Below are 20,676 nucleotides of genomic sequence, written 5' to 3' on the forward strand. Positions count from 1 at the left end.
GTGTCTATTGGTGTGCATTCTGGGGTCAGGTGTGTGAACAGCGGAGGGGGGTCTATGTTCAGGACAGACAGGCTGCAGTATTTTTTCTTCGTAAGGCATAGTGGGGGGGGGGGGGGTGAGGCCCGTTGTGAACTATTGTAATGCTTTCTAACTGGCATTGAAAATCTAACCCCAATAGTACTGGGGCACAGAGGTGAGGGAGTTCTAGTAATTTGAACCCTTCGTATTTTGTGTCCTGGATTTCTAGAGTAAACCTGCAAAACTGTTTTACCTCAGTTACAAGGCTGCTGGCTGCTAACAGGATCTGGTACTCTCTCAGGCATGTGGGGAGGGCAAGGCGGTTAACTAACCCCTGGTCAATAAAACTTTCAGTGCTTCCACTATCTATTAAGCAATTTACCCTCACATCATTAATTTTGATGCACACAGTGGCATCAGATAAAATGTGTGGACTCGCCTGATTCATGCATAGGGAAGCAAGTCTGGCGTGTCCTTCCATCCAATAGTACTTGGCATCATATTCATCTCGTGAAGACATTGTCCTCTGCTCTGTAGCATTTGTTCAAGATGGCCGGCTGCACATGGCATTCTTCTTCTTCTCTTTGTCTGTGGAGAAAGAAGAGCTTTCCCGCCTCTCATTAGCATGAGAATGGGCCTTGGCTGTGGCCTTGGGGCTTCTGCAGACTTTTGCATAATGCCCATGTTTTCCACAGTTGGAACAGACATTTTCTCTGGCAGGGCAGAGGGCTCTGGGGTGCTTTCTTTGTCCACAGAAAATGCACGGGACCCTCAAGATGTGCTGCTGTTGCTGTGAATTCCTGTGAGGCAGCATAATTTTCTTTTCGTGGGGCTAGAGAGTCCAGCAGTGTGATATTTGTCCAAGCCCCAGGGTCCTGTGAATACGCCTCCAATTCTTTCCTGGTGCTTTCTAAAGCTTCTGCAATAGTCTCTGCCTCATCGAGCCCCACCATTCCTTTCTCCAGCTATCAATGTCTCATCTCAGTGGACCTAATAAGGTCCTCTGCATACTCCTGAGCTGATATAGCTTTAAAGTTGCAGCCTCTCGCCAGGTCTTTCAGAGAGAGTATAAAGTCTCTGGCAGACTCCCCTACTTGTTGTGACCTGGTCATGAGCCTGTACCGAGAGTGGAGTTTGCTATGCCCCTCACTGTAATGCCTCTGTAAAATGCTCATTGCCTCTTGGTAGGACCTGGCATCCTGTATAAGGGAGTAAGGGTGTTCTCCCAGCTGCGCTAACAGCGGCATTAATATCTCTTTATCCGATGCCTCAGCACCCTCCACGTAATTCAGAAAGCGTCTCTGCCTGCGGACGAAGTGCATGCCGGCTCCAGGATTTCTGAGGTCGAGCTCCAGCCTGTCTGGTCACAGCACATGGCTAAGCTGCAGTTTCTGGTCCCTTAGGTGTAGCAAGGGCGGTCCCTGGGGTACTGGCAGCTGCTGGTAGATCCTCTGTGGGGCTTGTGTCTGCTGGAAGAGTAACCTGGGTGGTTGGGACGGTTGGCTGAGTCTCTGGCTTTGGGACATTTGCAGCGGGCTTAGGGAAGATCCCAGTGGTAGTGTCAAGTCTCTGTGGTACTGGGGAAACTGCTGCTGGGGGAGTGATGGTAGCGGTCGTTGTCTGCTTTCCCTGGCTCTGGAGTGGTTGGGAATTCTGCACATACGTGGCGATCGGGAGCACGACTTGTGGGGATCCTTCCACCCGCGCTTGCAGTGGCCCCTTTCTGATCGGATGGGGTTTTGGGTCGGCGGCACCTGTACTGGCAAACCCACGGGCAGGCAGGGCTCTTGGTCGTTTCTTACCTGCCCTATCATACTTCTATGGTCTTCCCCGCATTCCACCATGATTCCAGTACAGCGGTTCCTCACCGTCTCTGTCTTCGGATGCACGTGCGTGCTGATCGTCCCCGGATTCCATTCCTCAGGAAGAGTCTCCAGGTGGTCGGGAATGTGCATTGGAGCAGAAGCAACTTCCATCCTTGTAGCTATCATATTAGTTTATTAAATTGTACTGACAATAACCACACCAGGAGGGCGAGTATAAGTCAGCTTTAATAAACTAATATGTGCACAAAGAGGTCTTGTCTCTCTGCAAGATGAACCTGGAAGGCTAGATTGTAGCTCTGGACTGCTTTAATTACAAGGTTACCAGGATGACCCCTGGTGACCTAGTGGTGTAGTTACATATCACCACATTAATAACTCCAGATCTGTAGTTCTCTGCTATTTCTGGAACATTTTCTGTGCTTTCTTCCATGAAAAACTGGTGGCACTGCCAGAGCTGCTATAACGGACCTGCAGGGTGCAGAGTCCAACCACCCAGTCTAACTGCCATCTGCATTGAACAGGCTTTGAATGGCCCATTAAAGGAGCCGACAGTAGTTTTATTTAAAATCCTGCGACTGCGGGGTCTGGACCCAAGATGACAGCGCCTGTTTGCAGACTTCAGGAAAGAGGAGGACTAACATAGGGAACTCCTTCCCCCCCAAGAAGCAGAGGAGATGATCCACAGGACAGTGATCATGGTGGTGGATCGATAAGGGGTTCTGAGGTTGAAGGAATCACACAGGCGGTGGGCTGTTGTTGACTCAAGATGAGGAACCCACAGAGGCTGCAGGCTGCAGGAGACTAGCTCAAAACTGGCTGAAGGGGCACCAGGTATCAGAACTGGGATGCAAGAGGGGCTGGAGGGTTCCTAATCGTATTGGAGATTCAGATCTGGAGCCCAGTTGCTGATGGTTTGGAGTGGAATCTGTCTGGCTGTGGAGGCTGCAGAAGCACTGGAGGTGAATACATGGACTCTTGGTGACTCTGGAGGGAACTCTCTTTTGCTTCCCTTTCTTTGACCGTAAAGCACTTTAGTCAATTTCTGCTGATGGCAGCAGACAAAGGCAATTTTGTATAATGACATTGTTTTTATTCCATGACAATAATTTGAATCTTGAACGCAGACCTAAAATTTTGTTTTAATTTTTTTTGCCTATTCCATTTGCTCTCCTGGTTCTTGCTTTCTGCAGATTATGATCCCACATACTAAAAAATCATACCAGTGTTTACTATACAGGCAATTTGTGCATGCTTAATTTCCCAGAAAACTACATGATTATTTTGATAACACGAAGCCACATCATCTGTGCATATCCAAAGAAATGCAAGCTGAAAATAAAAAAATTCATACATTCATTTTATGAAAAACATTTTTTTTTCCAGATGTCATGTTTTTTGAAGTGATTTGTGAATTCCACAAGGGCAAATTTCCAATATCCTAACTGTTATAATATGGGAGTTGCCTGTATTTGCACAACTTTAATTCTAAAAATGAAGTGGCCTGCATGCTCACCTACTATTTCCACAACCAGTCATTGTAATCAATGTGGACTCCATGATTCTTGCAAGAAAGCACTGTGTGATTGGTGCACCTATCAGCACCTCTTGTTTACTACTGTTTCAGTAGTATCCTGCTGTTCAACAGTTATATCTCTCTTAGACACACACATCTCCAATTACACATAACTACTTAAAATGTATATTTAAAAAAAAACTCTTACAAGCTCTCTTCCCACTACACCATCTGTTCCTGCTTACTTGTGATGCGCAAGGCACCATGTGGAACCCCAGCCATTGTTTTACCAGCATCACCCCAATAGATCTGTGTTCATTGAGAGAAAGCCTAAATCTACCAGTGTTGAATCCATTGAGTGATTTCTCCTGAAGAGATTTTGCCCAACATCTTCCATGTTTGCATCTCTCAAGATGGGTGAAGCTTAGAAAGTAACTGGAGACATGAATTAGAAGTCTGATGATAAGAATGCTTATTTTTTAAAATTATAAACATAATCTCTTTTCACTCACTGTTGATACCCAGTGCAGAAGAGTGATATTTGTGTACAAATGTTAGAATTCCAGCACTAGGTAACTGTAAGGCCTCTGTGCCAATCTCCAATGAAGGTGTATTCCAAATCCTAGGCTAACTGCAAGGCCAACTCCTTAGCTGGAGGACCTCCTCTCCATGTCTTCTACAAGAAATTGAAAAAGACCCCAGGGTGCAAGACCAATGGTCATTTGCTTGAATTGATGTTACATAGGCCATCTGCTGACGTGACTCTGAGCAACCATATGACTTCTCAAAAAGTTGAGGTTGAATAAGATAGATAGCAATGTGAATAGGAGCAGAGACAGATTTCCACACATGGAAGCTGATGTTGTTTTGAGGAGTGGTGCGCTGCTGAAGAATGACAAAATAGTGGAGTGAACCTCAGCATTTAGGTCTCTGTACTTCACTTTCCTGGTGGTATTATGTCATTTTCCCCAAAGATCCTTGCAGCCATTTCACTTGCCTTTACAAGTTATTGACGACCTATTTCATCCCAGAACCAGAAAAGGTTATGACCCTGATTCCAGTATTATCCCAAGCATAATATTTAACAAGGGATTGCTTTAATTTGAAGACAACCCCAGCCAGTATTTTCACAGTATAATCATCTAACAAACACATCAACTATAAAATAACCAAGCTGAAATTGATGCATGTGGGTTGCCTGCTATCCCTAATTAGCCAGGAGCCTCTAACTAAATTAAAACCATTTAATGAATGAATAAGGCTGCTGCAAAAGCAATCACATCTCCTTAACTTCCTGGGAAGCTGCTCCAGTTCATTGTTAATATTTTGCCCATTTACTCCACCACCACCTCATGCTCCCATCATCAGCTCAATCAGTGAATCTCTAACCCCATGATCTTGAACGATCGCCCACAGTTCCTTTAAGACTTTTTTTAAAAAAGCTGTTTGATCACAACAGCTGTTGTTCACTTGCATATTTTCTTTCGCTTGGCATTTGCCTCTACCTATTTACATTTAGTGTTTCAGTGGTAAAGGAAATACATAAATGCATGTTATTTTTGAAGTTGCTTTAAGAATGTCATCGCTCTGAAGAAATAACTTGTGTACAGTTTAAATTTTAGCTCTGTATATTTATATGTTAATTTGAAGACTGTTTCTAATGTGTCAATGGAAGTAATTTATCATGGTGCCTCTTTGCAAAAGAAAATTGAGTAAAATGTTCAACAAATCAGAATAATTGATTGAAATAAAACTATTTCCTTCAATTCAGAACCTTGTCGCAAAAAAACAATGTCTAATTTTAAGATCTATTAGCTCTAAAATCATTCATATTTTCCTCTGATATAGTGGTGGTATGAATCATAAACACTACACAATTACTTTAGATCTGGCCTTTAAGCATTTTAAATGTGCAGCAAAGGGAGAGGCCCATGATACTTTCAGCTTGAACCAACCCCATATTTGAATATGACTTCCTAGCTCCATGAAAAATAGCCATCCCACCTTTGAGTGTAGCATAATTACATGTAGGCACACCAATGATTATTTAAATTGCAAGAAAATGGCCAGGTGAAAAATTTCAGCATGAACTGGACTTCTGTCCAGGGTTTTCAAGAAGGCAGGTAACTGTTGGAGCACCTCTAGCTAACTCTCCAGTAAACCTGAACACCCTTTTCCTCGACAATAGACCAAACCACACCCCCGCCATCACATCCTCCTCTGGCTGGCAGAACTTATCCTCAACCTCAATAACCTCCCACTTTCTCCAAGTCAAACAGGTAGCCATGAATACCACGTGAGTCCTAGCTCTAGCCTGCCTTTTTGTGGGCTATGTGGAGCAGACCATGCTACAAGCCTACACAGGCAAGGCCCCTCAACTCTTCTGCCACATCAATGACTATCATGCTGCCTCATGCACCCATGATAAGCTGTTGTCCACTTTGCTTCCAATTTCTAACCTGACCTCAGATTCACTTGGTCCATCTTGGGAGACAAACTCTCAACAGGCATTTTCAACAAACATATCAACTCCCACAACTAATTTGGTTACACGTCTTCAAACCCTATCCCCTGTAACGATTCCATTCCTTTCTCTTAATTCTACTGTATATGTCGCATTTTCTCCCAGGACAAGGTTTTCCATGCCAGATCGTTGAGATACCCTTCTTCAATCGACATGGCTTCTCCTCTACTACTATCAACTCAGCCTTCACCCTCCATTACTCACACATCTGTCCTGGCTCCCTCTGCCCCCAAGCGTAACAAGGAGAGTATTCCCCTTGTCCTCACCTACCACTCCACTGGATTCTACGTCCAACATATCCTCGGCCATTTCCGCCACTTACTTTATGATCCCGTCCCCAGACACCTTTTCCCCTTTCCGCCTTCCACAGGGACTTTTCCCTCCATGACTCCCTCGTCCACATCTCCCTTTCCATCAGTCACCCCCTTGTGAATTTGGAGGAGTCATCTATTCCATCCGGTTGCAGTCTCCTCTACAATGGAAAGACTGGACGCAGAGTGGGAGATCACTTTGTTGAGCACCTTTGCTCTGTCCACTGCAATAGCAGAGATCTCTCAGTGGCCACCTATTTCAGTTCCCCGCCCCATTCCCTTGTCAACATCTGTCCATAGTCTCGTGCACTGCCAGATTGAAACCACCCACAAATTGGAAAAACAACATCTTGTATTCCAATTGGGCACCCTCCAATCGGATGGTATTATCACCCACTTCTCCAATTTCCATTATTTCATGTTTCCTTTCCTGTAGCTCTGTTTCTTTCTTCCCTTTTCCCTCAGTCTCCTTTTCCCCAGCTTTGCATTCACAGAGCCACCCTCCCCATCTCCCTATAAATTCTCACCTTTCCTTTCTCCTGGCCTCTTCTCCAGATCCATTATTATTACTTTTTGTCTATTAGTCTGTACTCCTCCCCCTGCCATTTCTTTTATTCAGGTGCTGCCTGCTTTTTCTCATACCTTGAAAGAGAGCTCAGGTCCGAAATGTCGGTAATATATAACCATAACCATAGAACTATTTACGGTGCGGAAACAGGCCATGTTGGCCTTTCGAGTCCGCACCGGTTCACTGATTTTGTGCGCCCTCTTCAGGCATTGGTGATTTTAAGTGGAGTGTATCTTTGAGAATTTTAACATCTATCCATAGGTACTCTGTACTTTGGATGTGAAATCTCATATTAAAATATTCAAAAACATTGGCTGTGTGGGAGAAGCCAGTGAGTAGCCGTGGACAATAGCTTCTCAGACTGGAGGCCTGTGACTAGTGGTGTGCTGCAGGGATCGGTGCTGGGACCAGCGTAGCTTGTCATCTAGATCCACAATCTGGACAACAATGTATCTACCTCCTTTGGACGCTGTGAGACCTACTAGGTCTGTGTATTTACTACAATCACAGTGTCTACAGACATTAGTGTTCCATTATTGTTCCCAAAATCTTAATTCATAATTGAAGTCCGTGAGAACCGAAACATCAACAACTGCTTCTCATAGACTAGTGAACATTTGCAAGATTTTTCTCATTAATTTCCCAATCTATGTACCTCCCTTCTCATTCCAATGAGAACTTGCTCAATTATATTATGTATTTAGCCAACAACTCCATGTAGCACTTTCTCCTTGGATCAAATTCCACACAATAGCCAGATGTTCCACTGGCCCCAGATCATTGCGCAGAGAACATGGATTTTTTTTCTAATGTGTTTCCCATCTCAAAATTTAAGCAAGCTGTAGCACAGTACACGGTACCTCCCAGCACAAATGTATCTGCAGCTTTTGCAACTAATGAGATTATATCCTCGAGACTTGCTTCCTGTCAAACATGTCAATCTTATTTAATGTTTATTGATATTCAAAAATCATTCAAGGTCAAATGAAAATCTAAAAATTGTTTTAAAATGAAGTTATTAAAATATCTGAAATCAAAATAACACACACACACACACACACACACTTTAAAAAAAAGTAAGGACTTTTAAACTAATACAGGTACACAATCCTTTATCCGGACATCTAAAATCCAGAAAGCTCCAAGATCCGGCAGGTGGGGAGAAAGACGGCAGCACGAGTCAGGTGGGTGAAAGGGAGAGACTGGCAGTGCGAGTCGGAGGGGGGAGGGAGAAGACCGGCAGCACGTCAGGTGGGGGGGGGGGAGACCAACAGCGTGAGTCGGGCGGATGAGAGACCAGCAGCGCAAGGAGGGCTGGGGGGTAGACGGCAGCATGACTGGAAGGGGGTGGGGGTGGATATAGCAGCACAATTCGGGTGGGCTTAAATCTGGTTTTGCGAAATCCAGAAAAATCCAAAATTCGGAACACTGTCCCCCAAGGGTTCCAGATAAAGGATTGTGTAACTATTATAAAATCAAGTTTAAGTATCCACTTAGTTTGCTCAGTTTAATGAAGCCATTGCAAGAAGCATATATAAGAGACACATTTCCCAATGTAAGCCTGGGAAATCTGCAGACCCATCTGCTCTTTCACCAGCTCTACAGATTCACCCTATCCACTTAACATTTCAATTGTTAATAACATTTGCACTCCCTTTCTTACAGGGATCGCCACATTTAATCCAAAAGAGAAGACCCAGAGAAAAAGCACACAGCCTATTGCTCAAACAAAGCAGGGTGTCAGGGTGTGCTGGAGATTAATGCCCCAGGCACAGCTACAGGGATTAGGAATGCCAAATAATTGCTTATTTGAGCAATATGTATTTATAGTCTTCGCCACCCTTCATTCAATTCAGTAATATTAAGCGAACTTCACAATTTCTAGCCACTTATGACCATTCTAAGAATTCCATTCTAACTTTCATCCCTCTTCTCTTTCCTCTAGGACCCTCTAACAGTAAGAGCTTCCTGCAAAAGAAAACTCAAAAGGATTACATTCCACTTGAGAATGACTTGTTATATACTCAATCCCTCTCAAACATAAACATTGGCACTCAATATGAGTTAGTGAGTAGGATGGAAGAATTTACCTCTGATGAAACATGTGGCATGAGTGAACAGCAACAAGTAGTATTGTCAGGATAGTCTAGGATCAAAGGGCAAAAGTTTTCATCTGTTCTTTTGAGGAGGGTCTAGCCTGTCAAAACCAGTTATATCATGCACCGTGCTAGTTGCAGGGGTTTTTCAGCTCTGTGATAGGATAGACAAGCCAGCTTACAGCGAATGAGGCAATCCCATCTTACATGGTGTTAGTATTGCAATTTACTTTGCAGAATGAACAATTTTAGGAGCAGGTCAGGCCAAACTTTCACAGAAATATTATTGGTAATTCAACCATCTCCCATTTAGGCTGATAATCATGAATTTACTGATTGGAATTGGACTTATAATTTGTCACATAAGTTATCACATTCAGTCTGCTCTCTGAATGAAAAGTGAATGCAATGAAACCCCTTTGAATGTACTGCAGAATCTTGAGGTCAGCTGGATCAGACTGTCCCAACAGCAACCATGCTGGAGTGGTTTCCAGGTGGATTGAGAACCCAGAGTTCACACAATATGAGGTCTAAGCTTCAGCAAAATCAGACTGTTTAGTGCTTGAGATAAGCAGTCAATTTAGGCATTTGAAAAGTAGTAATTAACCTTCATTTGCCTTTTAAGGAAGAAATGAATGAAAGGAATCATGGTGTAAATTAAAAATTATTACATTTAGCATTTCATTCTGCAGTCTGAATTTACAGCAAGTTTGGGTCTACATTGTCAGCATATCTTTAATGTGGAAGTTAAATTATTTCACAAACTTAAATTATTTCCTCCTGGTGCACCGATTTCCCTCCATCTTTCAAAACTTGCGGGGGTTGTAGGTTAATTGGTGTATTTAGAAGGTACAGGTTCTTGGGACAAAAAGACCCATTATGGTGCTGTACATCTAAATTTTAAAAATTCAAATTCCAACATCCAAATTTAAAACATACAACATGGCACCTTGTCAAAGGCCTTTTGAAAATCCAAGAAAACAACATCCACTGACTCTCCTTCCTGCTTGTAACAAGAATTCCAACAGATTTCATAAAGTACCCCAAAACTCTAAAATACCTACCAATGAAGTCAGGCTAGCTGACCCTCAATTTCCTGTATTTTGCCTTGCTCCCTGCAAAAAGAATGGAGGGACATTTGCTTGCAATTTGCCAATCTTCTGGAACTATTGTTGACTCTAGCAATTTTTGAAAGACCACTACTAATCCCACCACAAGCTCAACTGCCTCTTTCAAAACACTAGGGTGTAGTCTATCCAGGTGACTTATCCACCTTAAGACCTTTCAGCTTCCTTAGTAATAGGGACTACACTCACTACTGCACCCCCCACCCCCGACTCTCGAATTTCAAGCATGTAACTGGTGACGATTGATGTAAAATACTTAGTTCATCTACCATGACTTTGTTCCCCTTTACTTCTTCTCCAATGTCTGCTCTTGCCTCTCTTTTACTCTTTATTTATCTAAAAAAAAACCTGTATCTCTTTTTTGGCTAACTTACCTTCATATTTCATCTTTTCTTTTTTTATTGCTTTTTAGTTGCCTTCTGCTGGTTTTTAAAAACTACCCAATCTTCTAACTTCACACTAATTTTTGCAATATTTTATGTCCTCAATATGATCAGTGAATTAACAGTTGCTCAAAAGTAATGTAAGGAACCACTTTTATAGAGGGTAGGGGGAAGATCCCAGTTTATCAAGCCTCTCCTAGACTTCAAGCCAAACAGTCTTGTGCATCTTTTCTCCACCTTTATCAGCTTAATTATATTTTTCCTATAGCTGGATAACCAGAACTGTGCACAATAAATGATTATATTCAGTGATAGAACAGACTAGGAAGGTCCAAATGACCTACTCCTGCTCCTATTTTTTTTGTTTCAAGAAACATGAAAATTGTCGAAAGTATATGTCCCAAGCCCTTGATATTTTTTTTATTTGCTTATGCCCCTTAATGGACTGCATACTGAAGAATTGGAGACATACCCCTTAATAGCTGAAAAGAGGCAGTTACAAAATGTAAACAATTATGTCAACTTTCAGCATCATCCTGAACATTTTCACTGAACATATTCTAGAAAATAACTCTTGCCCTGCACATCATCAACACAGACTATGGCCTCCTATAAGCTGCCCTCTGCAGGCAAGGGGATGTTTGAAAAATTAAAGTGTCTTTCATCTACAATGTTCTGAAGTGGGGTGGGAGTTAGCAGGGTTTTTTTTTCTGAAAAATGGGCTGGTACCTTTCTTAGGGAACAATTAGCGTTATAATTGAAAGAGGAGAAATTTATCTACATAAAATCACAAAGCAAACTAGAAGATGGAAATTCTGTTGTAAGTCCATATGGTTTGGAGGTTCTAATTACATTGTGGTCCCAGTGTTTATATAGTCTCATTAAAAGTTTTTTTTGGAGAAAATTTGTTTTAAGCGAGCAGCCTACCTGTTACTTATATGATGATTTAAAAATCAAACTATTACTTAGAAATGTATATCTTCATGACAGCCATTTATCATTTAAGTACTAGATTCTATTCTTATGGAAGTGTTTGTTTTTATTGTATAATTACAAATATATTTAGTATTCAGGAATTTAATGCAATTTATAACAATTAAAGAATTGTCCTAACTGATCCAATTTGAAAATCTGACTGGGTCATGAATGGTTACCAGATTAAATGCTTTGGTAGTTTTAGATCACTTGCTCAATCTGGAAAATTTAGCAGGTGTTCCATTGAAGGAACTCCCATCTGTGAAACATTAACCCAAGGACTCCTTCTCTTTTCAGGCTGGACAATTTGCTTAATATGGCCTATGGTGTAAAGAGGTAATTAGAACTCCACAGACTGCCAGATGTCCATGTTGGCACAGATGTTGCTCATTTATTTTGACTAACATTTTAATTTCTTTCCACCAGCATGTTAAACTTTTGTTTCAGAGTTCAATTATTTTGGTTAATTTTTTAAAAAGACCCATAACTCTTGTTTGCACACTTCTTTAATTTGCAGGTTGTTCAATTTAGTTGATTCAGGTGCAACAGCTGCAAAAGAAGTAGAACCAAAAAGACTGATCAGTAAGTAGATTGGTCACTGTTGTTGGTTGGACCATAATGGGGAAAAATAACCAAGTAATTCCATGCCTTGAAATCACTGAGAAGCAAACAGGCATGAATCTACAAATTCATTTATCTATTTTAAAAGATAATTGCTTATTGGATATACAGTATTAGAATTTTCATTCAATCTTCAATTGATAAAGAATGCTGTATGCACCTCTATCATTATGTTTGGAGTTTTTACAATTCATTGTCTCCCTGTAATTTTTTTCTATTTTATTAATAAGATTAAATTGCTTTATGGTTTGCTGCAGCTTCAAACACAGAATTATGAATTTTAAGGCTTGATTGAGGGCTTTGTTTTAAACAAGATTTGTGTGTGTGTATGTGTATATAATGGGGGGAAAAAGTATTGGAGAAAGACATTGATTAATTTAAAACTAATTTAGACAATTGTATGTGCATAATTTCAATAACTTGTGTAGATAATATCCACACACTTCAAGGTAAATACTTGTGTATGTAAAAACTGAGTTTGAAGCCTCAACAAATAATTTTCATTATTGCTAATTTGTAAAGAATTTCCAAAATTTGCATCAAATCTTAAAATTGAATTATAAACATTTTTTAAATAAATGCAAAAATATGAATAATGGGTTAAAATAAATTGTATAAACATCTAGCAATTACTATAATGAATCTTAACCAGAAATGTCTTGAAATTTTTTTCAGTTTCCATTTTAAAATGTATCTAATATAGCTTGATTTTTATCTCAAAGTAGCAATTGATTTTGACAGATTTTCACCCATCACAATTGATGGTATGACCAGTCTTGTTGGAATGAATATTCCTGGACATACTGGAACAGGTTGGTGTATCTTCGTCTACAACCTCTCTCCTGACTCAGATGAAAGTGTTCTCTGGCAGCTTTTTGGACCATTTGGAGCTGTAAATAATGTCAAGGTCATTCGTGATTTTAACACAAACAAGTGCAAGGGATTTGGGTTTGTCACCATGACAAACTATGATGAGGCAGCCATGGCAATTGCAAGCCTGAATGGATATCGCTTGGGTGATAGAGTTCTGCAAGTATCATTTAAAACCAACAAAACCCACAAATCTTGAAGTACAAATTTAGTGTCACATTCAAGAACAAATGGAACTTCAAAAGGCTTACATTGAAAATGGACTTCATAAGCCATTGTTGCCTGAGTACCAACATAAAATATTCTGTGATGAAGCAGGAAATTATTTTATAATGCTAGAAAACTTTGATGCATTGAATGTTCTTTCATAGCTATTGTTGTTCAAAATATACATAGATAAAATGTGCAGGATTTTTACCCAGCCTGCTATCTTTTCTGCCATCTTTAAAGGGGGAACTTTTTAAGTTGCCCCTTCACAATTTTAAAAATTGAAGAAAAATTGAAATTTTTACAAAATTTATAAAAAGTAATACATCTAAATTGATAACTAAAACAGCAACCCCACCAACTATTATTCTAAGAAACAGATCTGCTGCTTCACTTTTGCAGATGTTTTAGTTATTCTCTTTTCTTTGTATCATGTAAACATAAAATATTACCTGGTTGGGAAAGGGGTACCTGATGACAAAACTTAAACAATGTTGCCAAAGAGTTGGTCTCTTTGCTGAAAATGGGTTTCAAAATATCTATTTTTATATTTTAAAATAAAAGGAATTTTTACAGGTTCTGGATTTGAAAATGAATATTTTGACTGACTTATACAGGGGAAAAGGACAATTTTGTCACATTCATACTGTACTGATACTTTTTAGGATCAAGATGTATGTTTAAATTTGGACTGTAGATTGTTTTTCTGAACGATGAGAAAAAAGCAGAATACTGTATTCCTATCTTTCATAACAAAACAGCAGGGAGTCATCTCCCTCGGCACACCGTTCCCCATAGTCAAAACCCAAAAGCAATGAGATTAGTTGGTAGACTTTTTTTTAAGTCATCTAACAGGCAAGATCATAAAATTGTTGCTTATTTTCTCCTAAATAAATGCCAAAACTTCCTTGAAACAGTCGGTAGGTGCTAATGAGATTACATAACTTGACTCCAAATAAAAATGGGAACAATTCTTGTTTTACTCGTGCTGGGTTATTTGTTTGTGTTTGAATTTGTTGACAATTTTGATTCCATTTCAGCCTTTAATATTCCATTTTGGGAAACAGCATATAATTGGCATGTTTCATTTTATCAGTCATTTGTTGGTGACTTGCTGCATATTGCCAAACCAAATTTAGCTTGTTGTTTTATCCAATAGAAGTGTGCTTCTTACCTTTGCGTCTGTTTCAAACATACATACATAACATTTGATTTGAGTTACGAGTTGTAAGAATTTGGTTGTTTTATTACAATGGTAAAATGGTTCCAAATGATACTGTGAAACTGAAGTATCTAAATATTTACTAGTGCAGAAATACAAAATATCGTTTAATATATTGTCATGTTGGTTGTGAATATTTTTTCTTAATATTAGGATGGACAAATTGCTTTTATTTTCTATTATGCAGAGAGCTTAGGGAACAAAATGGCCAAAGGAGTCTGCTCTTTTGTCCAGTGCACTGATAATTTTAGTATGTTGTGCTTGTCAGAGTGAAATGGTCATGCTCTTCCCTGGATACTAGAAAAGTAACTTGCTATGCATAATATAGTCGATAGTTAAATTTGCTATGGCTTTTGTCTTGTTAATAACCTTTTTAATAAAGTTGTCTTATTTGTATTGTTGTTATGGTTTAATGGGCTTATTTTGTGCATTTTTCAATGCTAAACCCACTAACTGCATGGAGAGGAAATATGTTGAAGATGGACTTACAATGAGCAAGTGTGCAAGCATATAATGTATTACTTTAAAAATGCTAAACTAAACTTTTAACAGAATCCTCAACAGTATTCAGGGATTATATTATATTACCAACTGCTGTGATTGAGCTCAATTGCTGGGAGAGTTTGCTGTACTTATCAAGCATTAGTGGGGAAGGCATGTAAAATTTTCTCTACTATGTGTTTGTTGACTTAAAATATTTCTAGGACCAGGCAGTAAAATGTCATTAATTATGAATGACTTAATGTTAGTATAGCTAATTTAGATAATTTCTGAATACAGCTGTAAATGTTTTTTCATAAACTGTTGTGTTGAATTATTCGTACTCAATGTCAAACAATAAACTGACGTGTGCAGAGTACTGTGTTCCAGTTGCCATATTTCTTGAGGTCTTGAGTCATTTCACTGTTAGATCTTTGGATTTTCAAAAGTCCTGGGGTATTTTCCATATGCTATGTAGATGGCTCTCATTGTAGGACTGAATTGGTCTGAGGAGTAAAAAAAGAAAATTAAAGATAAAGTTACCTGGGATCATTCACTCCAGTCGAGCCCATGGGATACTTTAAAAATTGTGTGCCTTGGAATTCACCCATGGATGTCTCATAAAAGTTCATGAAATTGGACAAAAGGACACAATTGTTTAGACAGTCTTCTAAAACTGACCCCATACAATTTCTGACTGGAGCAGACTCAATTTAACATAGCATCTGTGCACAAGGCACCAGAAAAAGTGGAAGAGAGCAAGGCATTAAGGAAGAGGGGAATAGCTTCCAACTTAATGCGAAGGGATATAAAATTTCTCATCACTGGGAAAACATGGTACAGCTGACATCTAGAATCTCATTTGAATACTGGGGAACTGGTGGGATTAAAGATTGAAGTGTAGAGATTTTATCTGGATTGACAACTATAATTAGGCACCTCATGAAAGGTGCAGTGTGACATAAAGTTTAACACTATCTGGATGCAGTGTGCACAGTCTCCCTGTGATCGTGTGGGTTTCCACCAACTGCTCTGGTTTCTTCCCCATCCTGAAATGTTTGCAATATATCTTTGTCTCCTATGGATACTGAAAGACTGAGTTCTTTCCTATCCCAAGTAGTGCTAGATGTTAAGTTAATTGGCCTCGGTGTAGATGGTGATAGAGGAACTGGGGAATTGACAAGTGTGATAAAACCTCTTTATCTCTTGTAGCCATTGCAGTCAATGCCACCCTTCTCTACAGGAAAATGCACCTGGTGGTTTTGCTGAGACTTTCTCATGGATGCTCATCCTGCAGCTCTTTTTAATCATTCTGTATCTCATAGTTATTTTCAAATATCAAAGGATCATCAGAGATTTATTGTAAATGAATTGATCTCTTCGTGAATGCTGTGTTGATTGAAAAATACTGATAAAATCTGATGAAGGCATTTGGCAGGACAGCATGAAAGTTGAGAGTCAAGGTGAGCTTGATGTCCATGGAAAGAGCAGTCCATGCACGTGAGCAGAGACCAATTCTTCATGATAACTGCCTTGAAAAACTGAAATACGCCAATGAATAAAAAAGCACAACTCTTAACTATTATTTTCAAAACTTTCACAATCCAAAACAAAAGAATGGAACATGCATAAAGTAGAAAGTGAAAGGATATATTTTAAAAGTTAAAATACTTTAAAATTGCTTGTACAGTAATTGCTCAATTTGTGAACATTTGATTTACAAATTTTCACCTTTTACCATTGACTATTTGGGATATCTAGCTTCATAAATCAAAGACATCTTTTCCTCTGCAAAAAGGAATGCATTGTACCAAAATACCCAATAGGCATTCCAACCAAATTTAAATCGCTGAACAAAATGTATTTTTTGGAATTCATCACTTTCATAAATTGAGAAATAGCTTATTTTGAAGTATTTAAGGAATTTGAACCAACATGCATAAATTACTTCAGTCAAGGTTAAAGAATTTGCTCGGCAATAGTTATGTTATAGTATGCCATTAACAATGTAAGAACCTCATGAAACAAAACATAACATTTGAGTATTTCAAGCAAGACTAATTCATAAATACCTTAAATTCTTATTAGTTCCTGGTATTGCCTTGAAAACAACAAAGCTTGCAGAATGGGCAGCACTTCTAAATTTGCATTTGAATCCAGTTGTAGTTCAGTGAATCAGGTAAGTTTAAAGGGAGTACTTGTGATTGCAATAAATCATAGAAGGAGGGGCCCTGGCAAATGGATAGGCTGCACAAGAACCAGAACCATTTGTGTGGAAAGGGAGTGAAGGAATGTGGCAAATATTTACCTGGTGAGCTATATGCTGATTCCATCAGAATTTCCTGATGGCTGAATAGTGGATTACCAGAGTTTTACTGTGCAGTGTATAAGCATTTTTTTTAGAATTATAAAGTAATAACATAATTTCCTACAGTTTTGGCACCACAGACAGAAATCTGGGCCTGCTGAACAAAGCAATGATTCAAGCATTCAACAATGTTCTGTTCTGTGATTTGACAGAAAAGTGAACTTGTTTAGGGAAGTGATGACATCCAGAATTAGTTGACACAATAAAGTTCAAATAGTTAAAATTTTATGGTACCATACTATGGAATAAAAAGAACTCCAAATGTATGAAACATGAAATAAAACCAATGTCTGGTCAGCATGAATGAGTTGATCAGAAAATCCCCTTTCCAAGTTGTGTGACCCTGGCTCCAAAATAAATGGTTGAAACACTCAGTAGCTCGGTCAGCATCTGACAAAGTTTGATGATTTGAACCATTAACACTCTTTCCCTTCCACGGACACTGATCAACATGCTGCTATTTCTAGTGTTTGCTGCTTTTATGTACAACTCAGCAGTTGCACACTTATAACTGATGTTAACCACAGAAGAAAAATTAAGATATCTGGGAAAATAATCTCATACATGTGAACCAGGAATAATAATTTTTTAATTAAAAGAACTACTCCAATTTGAGTGAAATAAGCATAAATGTGCTACTAAGCACCTTTCACAGCTTAAATGTGTTCAAAAGAGTATTTCAGCAAATAAATTTGTCTTTAAAGAATGGGCAGCACATAATTTCTGTTTAGCAGGCTCTGGCAAACAGCATAATACAGGTAACTTTATTTTAGTGCTGTTGATTGATAAATATTAGCCCAAGGTATTGAAGAACAACATCACTGCTCATAAAGGGAGACCTGATCCCCAGAGTGAAACCCTCAGAATTATACTGAAGTATTAGTCTGAGCAATTTTACTTAAGTGGAATTTTAATCCACAAATTAATACTGATGACGCTGATCCACAATAAACATGCCATTCTTTTGTTTCTCATGACTTTTCATAATATTGGGCTCCTTGAGAAAATGGCTTATGAAGAGCTTTTGATCATGTCCTCCATATTTTGGTCAGTTGCACACCGTGCGAGTCCCCACAGGGCTCAGAGGAACTCATCACCCGATTCGCTGTCTGCAGGTGGCCAGCATGTGCCTAGCCTATAATTCATTAACTTTCTCCCGTCATTGTCCCTTGAGTATATCCATTGCTTTCACGTACTTCCCTGGTTATTGGGAGCATTTGGGGACTGACCCGGGAGAAGATGCAGTCTGATTGTGTCAGTGGCCATGATGCCAGCTGAGTTTTGTAGGAAGACCTCAAAACAGCATCTGAGGCAGCAGGCGACTGGATCATTCTCCAGTTTTTCGGGTTTCAGGAGTTGCTCTATCATTGGTGATGAAAACAAAAAAAAGTGAATAAAATTGACGCTCAGTAAATAACTTAACAGGCTGAGACTGAGTCACTGATCTATAGGCTTTTATTCACAATAGATAGGGACTTCATCCTGTGCCATGACCAGGGCTTTTTGGGAAGGGTCATGGTGTTAGAGGTTTTATTCAAGATCAAAAGAGGAAGGGGCTACAGGTACAGTCACAGGAAGGGGCAGAACCAGGTAATCAGGGATAAAACAGTTCACCACACAATGTTTGCTATTTTTGTTAGTTTACATTTAAATTAATAGAAGTATTTACAATAATACAAGAAATGTAACTTTCCAATCTCCTTACAAGTACATTGTTCCTTCCTAGTGAATCTCCTGCACTTTATCTATTGCTTTCACATATTACCTGCAGTGAGGTAAAACTGTACAAAATAAAATGTTTTACACAGCTACAACATGACATTCCAGCTTTTATCTCAATGCTTCAGCCATTTGAAGTATACCAAATGCCTTCCCTCACTACCCAATGCAACTATGTTGCCACTTTAATTAAAATTAATTATCATTTCAAATATAGATTTCAGATATGAAAAATGAATAAATATTCAAAGTGATACATCATTTTGGATTTTGTAGTATCTTTTCAAGTTCAAAGTAGAAGATAGCCAGGTGGTATAAAATATAAATAAGCTTTTCATTGTAAGTTTAAAGTAAGTAGAGGATAGCCAGATGGTTAAAAAAAAATTATAGCACTGCACCAGATTCTGAGCAACGCCATTGCAGCTGTTAATTGCACTCAGTCTTCTTCTAAATGTCAAAATTATGATCTCATTGGGGTTGTCAGGAGGCAGGACCTGGCAAAGATGCAATGCCTCTCCAAGAAAGAGAAATCTGACAGGGTTTTTATTCTGAAGTTTTTTGACTTATCACAATGCAGCACTGCCAAATGGAAAAAGAAAAATATGCTTAAAGTGAATGCTATCTGGGGTTATCCAGAACAAAGAACAGGGACGACTAACATTATAAAACAAATGTGCCAATCCACAAAGTTATGTCAGTCCAATTAAAAGGTACATTACATACTAACGTAATTTTGACAAAATAGTAAAAGAAGGGTTCAGCTGATTTCTGGCCGAGGCTTCTAGGATCTTAGAGAATGGACCCGCAACAAACATACTGATGGGAAGAACTCTACAATTTAAAGATCACTGGCATACAAAATGCTCTCCCAAATAAATTGTTACATTGTACATTTCAATCCCTTATACAAAATCTGCCATAAATATAACCATATAACAATTACAGTACTGAAACAGGCTATCTCAGCCCCTCTAGTCCATACCAATTTAAGTGATCTCCTCTAGTCCCACCTACCTGCTCCCTGTCCATAACCTTCCAATCCCCTCACATCCATGCACTTATCCAATCTTCTTTTAAATGACAAAATTGACCCTGCTGCACCCACCTCTTTCATTCCACTCAGCCACCACTCTCATGTTACTTCTAAACTTTTGCCCTCTAACCCTTAACTCACCTACCCTCAAGGGGAAGAGCCTATTCACGTCTACTCTGTCTATCCCCCTCATAATTTTAAATATCACTATCAAATCTCCCCATAACCTTCTATGCTCCAATGAATAAAGACCCAAACTCAATCTTTCTTTGTATTCTAGATACTGCAATCCAGGCAACATTTTAGTAAATCTTCTCTGCGCCCTCTCTACCTTATTGATATCCTTCCTATAATTTGGAGACCAGAACTGCACACAATATTCCAAACTTGGCCTCTTTAACAGTCTCAACATCACCTCCCAGCTCCTATATTCTATGCTATGATTTATAAAGGCCAGCATACCAAAAGCCTGCTTCACCACCCTATCTACATGAGACTCCATCTTCAAATAACGATGAACCATTGGAATTCCAAAATCTCTATTCCTGTGCATTCCTCAATGTCCTCCCCTTCACTGTATATGTCCTGTTTTGATTATTCTTCCCAAAATGAAGCACTCCACACTTATCGACATTAAACTCCATCTGCCACCTTTCAGCCCACTCTTCTAAGATGTAAAAATCCTGCAGTCCACAAAAACCCTCCTCACTAACCACAACTCCCCTATTTTTGTATTTTCTGCATATTTACTCACCCAATTTACCACTCCATCATCCAAATCATTAATGTAAATAACAAACAACAAAGGACCCACC

General features: G+C 39.2%; 1 protein-coding gene across 7 annotated transcripts in view; it reads left to right on the forward strand.

Annotated features, from left to right (window-relative positions):
- Positions 1–15,113, forward strand: part of elavl4 (ELAV like neuron-specific RNA binding protein 4) — a 149,293-nt gene extending 134,180 nt beyond the window's left edge. For 5 of the 7 annotated variants that reach the window (XM_069938580.1, XM_069938576.1, XM_069938579.1 and 2 more), the window contains exons 6-7: positions 11,639–11,677; positions 12,704–15,113. In XM_069938580.1, the coding sequence (XP_069794681.1) occupies positions 11,639–11,677; positions 12,704–13,031 (367 nt within the window). In that variant the 3' untranslated portion in view covers positions 13,032–15,113. Of the gene's footprint in view, positions 1–11,638; positions 11,678–11,858; positions 12,144–12,703 lie in introns of those variants that run through there. The other 2 variants (XM_069938581.1, XM_069938583.1) reach the window with 2 other exon arrangements.
- Positions 15,114–20,676: the final 5,563 nt, after the last annotated feature.

Source organism: Narcine bancroftii, chromosome 5 (genome assembly GCF_036971445.1).
Source record: "Narcine bancroftii isolate sNarBan1 chromosome 5, sNarBan1.hap1, whole genome shotgun sequence".
NCBI lineage: Eukaryota > Metazoa > Chordata > Chondrichthyes > Torpediniformes > Narcinidae > Narcine > Narcine bancroftii.